The sequence below is a fragment of the Hippocampus guttulatus genome, chromosome 10, assembly GCF_054856545.1.
Source record: "Hippocampus guttulatus isolate MCC_2025c chromosome 10, RoL_Hgut_1.0, whole genome shotgun sequence".
Classification (NCBI taxonomy): Eukaryota; Metazoa; Chordata; class Actinopteri; order Syngnathiformes; family Syngnathidae; genus Hippocampus; species Hippocampus guttulatus.
In genome coordinates, this window is record NC_141270.1 from 15,145,207 (window position 1) to 15,155,814 (window position 10,608).

The 10,608-nt window shown below is 42.2% G+C and overlaps 1 protein-coding gene across 3 annotated transcripts in view; it reads left to right on the top strand.

Annotated features, from left to right (window-relative positions):
- Positions 1-1,482, top strand: part of vwc2 (von Willebrand factor C domain containing 2) — a 35,954-nt gene extending 34,472 nt beyond the window's left edge. For all 3 annotated transcript variants that reach the window (XM_086122856.1, XM_086122857.1, XM_086122858.1), the window contains one exon: positions 406-1,482. In XM_086122856.1, coding sequence (XP_085978982.1) covers positions 406-557 — 152 coding nt within the window. In that variant the 3' untranslated portion in view covers positions 558-1,482. The remainder of the gene's footprint in view (positions 1-405) is intronic.
- The last annotated feature ends 9,126 nt before the right edge of the window (positions 1,483-10,608 follow it).

Below are 10,608 nucleotides of genomic sequence, written 5' to 3' on the forward strand. Positions count from 1 at the left end.
TTTTAAAGGCCTGATTACCTATGACCAACAGGTGTGCAGCTGCCAGGGGAGCCCTACAGTGCCACCTGTTGGTACCTAAACCGAATCATGACACCAAGCATTGTACTTGAAAATGAGTCAAACCACATCTTCCGACTTGAAAATGTACTTTCCTCGAAAAATACAATTATGAGTCCTACTAGCGAGTCTCAATATTGAAAAGCTGAATATTGAAAATGTGGAAGTGGAAAAATTAATTAGTCGCATATGAAGAAAAGAGGAGGAATCAGTCAGTCAGAATGGGTGAAAAGCAATAAGACTCAAACAAAGTTTCGATACAGATTATTTATATGTGGCCGCCGTTATTGGTCTGATTCTGGTTGTTGCTTTGCAGTTCCCATTTTCCATTTTTCTTCTTGTCAACAGGACCCAACTGCTTCGCAGACACAACGGTGATACCGGCCGGACGAGAGGTGAAGATCGATGAGTGTACAATCTGCTACTGCACATATGAAGAGGGTACATGGCAGATCGAACGCCAGGCCTCCTGCAGTAAGAACGAATGCCAGCACGGTTAGAGACTGGCACGGTGAGAGGAACGTTGGCATGCGACACCAGCGAACACTTGGCCTTTCACCCAGACCTCCGGACATCAGGGTCAGCCGGCTCAGCATTTGGAGTCTGTACTAAGCAAAGGCTTTTATGGAGATTTATAAAATGCACATAGAATATTTATTTATATATGTCTTGAATTATTTATGAATATATAAACATATGGTCTAAATGTCATGATGCTGAACTAGGTACTCATATTTTTATATAGGGTCTGTACTTTAATAATTGTCATTGACTACAAAGAAACACAAGCGAATGTATAGAACACACACGGCTGTCTTTGGAGGCTGAAAGTCTTCAGAATTCTGACAAGCCCTGACACCTCCTCCTTAACTGCCATTCATATGAGCAGCCAGCTCCATCTGAGGTAACCTGCCGGGCGCTACTGTTCAAGGTGATCAAGCTAAAAGTGAAATTAAAGGTGACTTGACTGTTTCTGACTTGTACTACGATATGTTCTTTAGTCTCTTTGGGTGTTTCAAATGTGCTTTGATTTTGTAGGTGTTTTTATTTTTTATTTTTTGCTTTTTTATCTTGGTGCTCTATGTTCCTGTTTCAAATAAACAGCAGTCTGTGGCTCTGCGGGTGTTGGCATGATGCTTCTGATCAGCCTGTATGAAACCCGGTGCTTGTTTACTGACCACCAAATGACTAAAATGTTTGGTTTCGGTGTCGTCGTGACATGGACCTCAGATATGAATAAACTAGGTGACATTTTGGAGATCCTTGAATGTCACCCAAAACAAAAACTGTTGAAAGTAATTGTGTTTCATTTCAGGCTAAAAAAATATATGAGATGTATTTCATCGGATTCTTGTCAGCATGATAGTAACTCTTTATAAAGCTCCAATTAAAATTTCAAAATGATTTCAGTACACTGAAAAAAAATGTGTCTGTCATTTGTGTCTTTTTAATGATATAACAGTGGTATGTCATGACGTGTTAATTGGCATCAGTCTGATGCTTATTTAATTGGTTGTGAGAAATAATATTGGAGTTACACCACTTGCTTGTTTTGTTGTTTTATTTTCCTACATGTGGTCCACTCCAGATATGGATGGATTATGATGATATGAGCAAAAAAAAAAAAAAGTAATCATGTAATCAGATATCCATCCATTTTCTGATCCGCTTTAGCCTCACAAGGGTCGCGGGTCATGCTGGAGCCTATCCCAGCTGTCTACGGGCAGTCGGCAGGGGACACTCTGAACCGGTTGCCAGCCAATTGCAATGCACACAGAGACCAACAACCATCCGCGCTCACACTCACACCTGAGGACAATTTTGAGTGTTCAATCAGCCTATCATGCATGTTTTTGGAATATGGGAGGAAACCGGAGCACCCGGAGAAAACCCACGCTGGCACGGGGAGAACATGCAAACTCCACACAGGAAGGCCAGAGATTGAATGCTGTGCTAACCACTTGACCACCGGGCCGCTGTAATAGTATATCATCAGATCCAAATCATACCTCCATTTCAGCAAGTTCGCATGCTTTGGGTTGTTTGGGTGTTTGGAAGCACATTGATTTTAGACATAGCTCCCTTAAATGTAAATGATGCTTGCAAAGTCTTGTTCTGGAGCTTACAGTGAGTGAAGTGCATTCGGAAGGCACCAAATCAATCATTATGTAGAAACAAGAAGTTTGACAGTATTGTTATCTAACACGGAGAAAATATCCAAGCGAAAAGCAGTAGGTAACAAACCCGGAGACATGGTGAACCAGACAGAATGCTGTACAACAAACAGCAGACAACAAGGAAATGATCTGACATTTGTTTGTGTGGGCGCTGATCTGAAGGGGCCTGATAGCATATAGAGGTGTTTCCCAAACTTTATTGAGACAAGGCACATATTTTACATCGGAAACTGTCACAGCGCACCACCAAACGAAAATATGACATAAAGTTTAACTACTTAAATAATCACGGATACAGGTTAATTGTGCCTTCTGCAATTAAGTCAAAGAGCATTGAATTGTTTTCCCTTTAAATGTGTGGCTGGTGTATCGAAGAATAAGACACATTAATTGGCATAGACACATAAAACTTTCCCGGCCGTTTAAGTGATATAAGTTAATGTTATGGCACATCTGATAATATTGTAGCATCCAGGTGCACAATTTGTTTTCTAGTTCCTTGCCTTTTGTTCCACATTCTCTTGGTTCTTTGTTACCAGCGTCCTGAGTTGTCTACATTTGAGGGATCCGATTATTGCGGACACTTAACACATGCCACGCAGATGACACTACAATTAAACGGCAGACTGAGTATTTTTAACAAGCAAGAAGTGGGAGATAAGCTAACCGTCGTACAAGGAAGGATCTGCTTTCTCTCAACCTTTTGTGATTTCCATGGGCACGGCGCGCTGTGGCCGTTCTGTCCATAAGGTGAGGGCAGTCTGCGCCCTGCGACGCTGGACCAAAGCAGCAATATGACCTTCGTGCAGGTAAGGTAGTAAGATGTATTAATTGCAGCATTATCCATGTGTGTGTCGTGAGCGAAGACATGGCAGACCTGGTCCTGTCTGCAACTCTTCCTTGTCTACTCATTTTCTGAAGTGCATTTTCGCCAACAAAAGACCATCTGACACTGCATCTTTCAAATAAAAGCGGACTCTCACTCAGTAGGCGTATTTCATAGTATTGGCTGGGAATTATATGGCTTCATTTTGTACATCACCGTGTGGTCCAACATTTCCACACGTGGTGGTTATCAAGTGACATGTTTCAAGAACATGGCGGCTAGCCATATTATTCTAAAATTGTTTGGACTTAAATCATGAAGTTGTCAAATGATAGACTACTTTTTACTGGCCGTGTCAAATTAAATCTGACACATTGAACATGCCATTAATATTTGCTTCCTCCAGTTTAAAATGGGTAGTGATTAGTGCACGTGTCTGGCCAAGCCTAGCGGTCCCTCAGCCAGCAGATCAAAATGATGCCTCATAAGTCCAGGTAATGAGCACCCAAGTGCAAGCAGCAGATCAATGGAAGCAGATGCTACGTTGCTATGTTTACAAGCTGTCTTTTGCATGAGCAACACGGTGCACTCGCACTTTACAATGCGGCGGTCATGCAGCACAACTCTGATCCAGGGGGTTGCCAGACAACGGCGTAACATCTCCAGCAGTGAAACGTGCCTGTGAGCCTACCAGCGGGATCTGAGGCAAATCAGCCTCAATGCATGTACATGCAAGCTGACAGGCTTTTTTTTTTCTGAGCAGCCGTGGAGAGGTGGCTCAGCTCCATTAAGGTTTCTTATCAAACCTAACAGGTGAGATTCTTTGACTGTCCTCTTAAACCAAATCCATTCATTCAAGAAAGAATGGAAATGTGCTCATGCATAGGAGTGGTAAATGACAGTGGAATATTTTTTCACTGCTCAGTCCGGCGTCCTCTTTGATCATTGTACAACCTACGTCTGGTTTCGAAACGAGCTTATGAACATTATTCAGGTCACATATAAAACTTTTGTCTTGTTATTCATACCTGTCAACTCATACGGTTTAGCCATAGTTCATACGGATTTTGTGGTGAACCTTACGTATATGGCCGTATCGCATATATCATACGGATTCTGAAAATTTCCGCCCCCCCAACCCCCCAAACAGGTAGTTCCGTTTGCTTTTGCCCAGAATGGTGCTAGTCTACTCAAATGTTTCATTTCCAAAGTACCTAAATATGAATGGATGCTGTAACTTCGAGCCGATGGGTCAGCATTTGGAGTTGGTGAAAAAAGTAACGCAGGAATACAACTCTGAACACAATAATGCCACGAAGTAGAATGATGATTATACATTAACCAGACATTGTATTATGGAGATCTACAATAAGTATCATTGAAAATTTCGTGGGTTTTTTTTCTGCCGTTATTTTGACATATAAAATGCTTTGGTATGTTATAAGGATTTTTTGCTCTTTATAAGGATTTTTTTGGTAGTTTATACAGGTTGGCGCGCCGAAAAGTTGACAGGTATGGTTATTGCACCCACATTTTCACAAAACCCTGACGCAATATTGTACAAGCACCACAAGCAGGAAACCCTTGCCCCAAAAATAACACCTTTAAAATAATTTGGGTGGTACGCTGGTTTGTCACCTGAGGAATACTGTCACTGTGAATGCAAAGGCAACAGCTCACTTGAGTGGTTGGTGCTTACGCTATTCATAGGGCCTTATTTTTGTAGACCCCACATGTGTGGCGGGCTGCATATGCAGGTACCAGCACATTTGGATTTTCATGCGAGTGCAAGGCTCCCTTCATGTTTTTGCCAATTTGGCAGATGGGTCTTTGCCAAGAATCTCATACCACTGCAGCAGAGCGAGTGTTGTTAGTCGTCCGGCCAGTAAAGGAAGCTGGCTGTATTGTGTACCTTTCAGTCCCATACAATACAATACAATACAATACATGCTGATTTATATAGCGCTTTCACAACAGCGACAGCTGTAACAAAGCGCTTCACAAAACAGTTAACATAAAGTAAAATAATAAACACAACACATAACATAAAACACGGACAGTCGTGCAGTCCTAACCACTTTTCCGTCACAAGCTTTGTTGTTTGAAGCAGTTTGAGATGAAAGAGGAGAGAATCAAAGTGTCCTTTAACCAGTGGATCAGAGACGTCATGCTCAAAATGTGCACACGTCGGCTACAAGCTAAGTTTCAAAGTCAACAAGAAGCTGTAGCATCCATTGACGAAAAAAGAGATTGGTTCACTTCTCCTGTCCCATGGAAATCCATTTCAATTCCAAGCGGCGACTCTCAGTTCCAAATACGCATCGGCGCTCTGCGCCAACGCTCCTCTCTCCTCATCCTCAACTTCAGCAGCCATCCATCCAGCCGCACCAACACCGACTATCCAACAGCGCCGACATAGCCACTGAACAAAACGGGATTGTGAAAAATGCTGCCCATTACAGGCGCAAAAAACACAAGCGCCCCAGGTCTGTCCAGCACCGACAGTCAATGGCGCAATACCCATAGACTGCAATGACACTGTTCCATATTATTTTTAGTTCACCATGATGTCTGTGTGTCTTTTTTTAAAACGTTATTTGTCTATGTGTCTGCTTGTGCTGTGATCGGCATGGGCCATTGTAAATTTGATTTTGATGCCGATTGGCCGTCGCCGATGTGACGCCGTCAAAAGTTACAATTAGCTGGTGATGAATTGCAATTTAACAATGACGGAAGCAAACTTAAAATAATGATGAGAAACTGACGAAACGACTGGTGGGCCGGCTGCTTGCGAATGACGGACCGTCAAAATATACGGATGCACTCATCTCTGGTTTCTTATCGTGTGCTGTGGGGAATCAAAACATGTTTACCTCTTTATTTTTATTTGTACAGGAAAATGTAATTTTAGCTCCTCTCAATAAGGAGGTCAACAGCTCAACAGGTAAAAAAGTCGCTCTCTCCTTACTGTTACTTTAACATTTTTACATGACCGATTCCTTAAATTAAAGGACTTATTATTCATTCCAGCACTTTATGAACTGTAGTCTCAGCATTTGACTAAAAAAGGATAGTCTGATTAAATCTCACCATAAATCCTCGTCAAAAGTGAGTCTTGGGTATTTTACTTTGAAATAAAAATCCCTAGATGGTATGCATCTAAACTAGTCTTCCTCCAGACAGGCTATTAATTGGAGACATCTGTCAGAGCCACTCATAAAGGATTAGCCTCTGCACTTCCCAACACCGCAACTCTGTAATTAGACTCCTGCCCTGTTCTGGCCACTATACACTCCTGTGCTAGCACCACTGCTGATCATATTACTTGGGCTGATGAAATTCATTACATATTTATTGCAACCAGCCAAGTCTCTCATTTGTAATTAAAGTGCCACAAGTTTCACATCACTCACAAATAAATATCCTTAAAAAAAAGAGAAAAAAAAAGAAATCTGTCACTGAAAATGACTGAAAACATGTCAAACATTCATAAAAAATGGACATAAAGTGAGGTTCATTTACATATATTTCTATCCTTACTAGTTGTTGGTATTGCAGTAAAAATGTGATTGCTATAGATTTAAATTTCTGTCTTACACTGAAATGAAGGATGATACTTTGAAAGAGAAATCTTTGTGATCTCTCCATCTTCCCCTAGCAGTAACACATGGCACAATATGCCATGACATTAAATTTTAAATGCATTACATTTATTACAGAAGCATTTCTGAATGCTACCAGTCATACAGAATTATTTTATTGCTCAATTTGAGTCAGTCAAAATATTTTTTACGGAGTTGAAAGCCCAACCCCCCCAAATGCATTATCATTTACATTCGGTAACAATACATCTAAATATAGATGACTTCATTCAGTGGTTTACAGGAGACTGTGTAACTTGATAACATTTGGAGAAAAACATTAACTCTAATTTTCCCCAAACTAGCTTAGGTATCTTTTTTTTCCATCTTCTTGATAGTCACACGGATGAGGGACAATAGAGATTTGAACACAGGATGCATTCTTCTTTTCTCAAAATCAATAATACTATCACATGCATTATGCCATGCCCCTTTGGAAGGGGGAGATGCTGGGTTGGTCATGTGCTTATTAGCAACCCAGGAGCGTAAAGAAACCTATGCCAAGGAAACCGCGGCTGCAAATACGTGGCCTCCAGAGACCCAAGGTCTAAGCAAGGATCATGTCACACAGCAGGAAAATGAGACCATGGGCAAACAATATGTAATAAAAAAAAACAACATACAGGTTTCTCTTCTGAAACTGTACAAAGCTTTGAATGAAACTTTCAATCCATTATATTTGCGTCTTCAAGACGAAGATCACGAGCCTGCTCTCGTGACCGTGCTCTAAAATCAAAAGCCAAATTCATGAACCAGTGATATGAGACATGAAGCTGCTGGTTCCTTTCTTTTCTTTGTGGTTTTATTATTAGTAGTAGTAGTAGTATTTTACTTTTGTGTCTTCTGTAGCGGTGGAATACTGCTACTGTACATGACCCGGGCTGCTGCAGGGATCCATCTTCATTGATCTGGAAATGAATGATGAATGGAATGAATGCCAACATTTTTTTTTTGTTTGTTTTTCAAGTCCGCACATTTATCGTCAGCGAGGAAGAACCAAAGCTTCTACATTTTTAATGGCAGACGATCTGCATTTATTTCAGTTGGAGAGAGGGAAATGAGTTTTTAACGAGAATAAATTAATATAAACAAAGACTTGTCATCTGATAGTGAATGGTTTTCTGTTCTGGGTGTGATTTACAGAAAAAAAATTGTTGTTCGCGTTCCCTGATCCAGAGCTTTGAGTTTCTGCTCTGAGATTTACTTTTCTCATGCCCACCTTGGCTCATTCAAATTGCTCTGATATTATGATGAACTAAAAATTCTCTGCACGGCAGCCAAATGTGGTTGATGCTTTGAGAATTCTATTTGCGCCTTCTGGATTTATTTCGAAGCACATCTCCGCAAATCCATTCAATCCAACTTTGAATCCCCCTGACAGCTCCACCTGCTCAAACCGTGAAGACATGCGTGATGTTCCCTTGCGATCGGGTTGCTCCTTGATCAATCCGAGCGAATCGTTTCACCAATGAGCATCTGGAGCCTCAAATTACCTTTTATAGATTTAGCTTTGTTACCGCAACTCTGCTCTCACGCCATTAACTAGACGTTCACATTTTACATTATACTTTTCATCTCCTAGAGGTGTTAAATTGCCCCTCTGTGCATACAAGTGTTCCTGTGGCACACACCAGCACGACAAAAAATATCTATTTTATAATGTCGGCAAGTTATCTGCCTCAAGGGTCCTTTATTTTTTTCGGATTACACACACAGGCTGAATAGGCTAGAGCAAGTTCATGCGGCTATCTAGTCCATCGCAGGCTCTTAAGGAAAGTGAGTGACAGTGCTTAGAGTGCCCAGGATGGCAACATTTCATCCACAACAGGCAGCTCACTGAGCCAGCATGACCTGCTTGATGAAGACTTTACTTATTTTGGTGGTTAATTTAGATCAGCGCTGCTGCATTAATGCCACACGTCTGCACATGACGCTGGCAGGTTGGTGCTCTCATTGTGGTTTGTGGGGTTGTCGACAAAGAAACAGCGCTCGTTTGAGCTGTGACGAATTTTAACCATAAGAGTTTGTATTTGCAGAAAACCTTCAGCCTGTTGTTTTTTTTCTTCTCCTGTAATACATCATCCACGTCCCATAGTAATCCATAGCGTGAGAGTGCACATATGCTGCTAGCTCGCATGCCAATGTGGACTCCCTTGAGATATTGTGTGCATGAAAAGATTCTGAATATAGACAATGCTATTGAATTAGTTTTTCCCCCATTTTGTCTCCTAATAACTTGAAATCACAGGCAGGATTAAAAAGTCTATTTTAAGGCTGCGGGTGTCCATTCTGCGGGTTTCTCCTCTCTTTATAAGGTTCAAAAGAAGAGACTTTTGGTGGCAGCGTAATAACGAAGGAGTGGGACAAGTCGATATTCCAAGGTAACAGAAAAAGTCCATTACCGTTGCTGCTACTTTGCCGAATGCAACATCTACGTTATTGAAAGGAAATCTGTGTCATGCTGCTGCAAAAAAAAAAAAAAAGTCTCATGCATGCCACTTTTAGATGCCATAGTTTTTCGCTGTGCCATGGTGGAAGAGTCACAACAAATCCATTAGTGAGTCTTTTTCCCACCTGTCCAATATCCATTAATTTATCTTATGCCGCTTATCCTGTTCACAGTTACAGATGAGCAAAAACTCATCCCAACTGACTTTGGGTGACAGGCACACTCTACTGGCTGTCACTCAATCACAGGATACACGAAGACAAACAACAATTTACAGTAATGGGTAACTAAGAGTCTTCAACTAGCCCAACATACATTCCCAAGTTTTGGGAATGCCGGGAGAAGTCGCAGTACCTGCAAAAAACCCATGCAACATGGAAACAGTACGCAGAATGGAAAGAGCCCATATTTGTGAAATTACAAATTAAAAATCAAATGACATTATTTAGAATAGTACAGTAGTCATCGTGAAAACCATGCATCATTGAAAGCATTGAATAAAGGGAGACTACTAACAAACACTGGAGGAAAAGTGGACTCTCCTGTATTTAGCACAATAGAAGGACAGTTTAATTGATTGATTGATTGATGTCTGGTCCATGTTATTTATTCCATCCATCCATCCATTGTCTAATGCTGTTCTCCCCATGAGGGTCGCGGGCGTGCCGGAGGCAGTGCCAGCTGTCTTTGGGCAGCAGGTGGGGGGCCCCCTGGTGTGGTTGCCAATTGCAGGGTACACATAGACAAACAAACAACTGGAGTACCCGAAGAAAAGCCACGCAGGCACGGGGCGATCATGCAAACTCCACACAAGAAGGCTGGAGTCGTAATCGAACCCTGCACCTCTGCACTGTGAGACAAATGTGCGAACCAGGCGCCCACCGTTACGCTCAATAATAATAATCATCATCATCAATTTTAGTGGCGTCCCGGTAGTCCAGTGGTTAGCACGTCGACTTCACAGTGCAGAGGTACCGGGTTCGATTCCAGCTCCGGCCTCCCTGTGTGGAGTTTGCATGTTCTCCCCGGGCCTGTGTGGGTTTTCTCCGGGTGCTCCGGTTTCCTCCCACGTTCCAAAAACATGCATGGCAGGCTGATTGGTCACTCTAAATTGTCCCTAGGTGTGAGTGTGGGCGTGCATGGTTGTTCGTCTGTGTGTGCCCTGCGATTGGCTGGCGACCAATTCGGGGTGTCCCCCGCCTACTGCCCGGAGAGAGCTGGGATAGGCTCCAGCACCCCCCGCGACCCTAGTGAGGATCAAGCGGTTCGGAAAATGGATGGATGGATGGATAATAATAATACATCCATCCATTTTCTGATCCAATTATCCTCACAAGGGTCACGGCGTGCTGGAGCCTATCGCAGTTGTCTTTGGGCAGTAGGCAGGGGACATGCTGAACTGGTTGCCAGCCAATTGCAGAGCACACGTAGACAAACAACCCACCCGGGCTTACACTC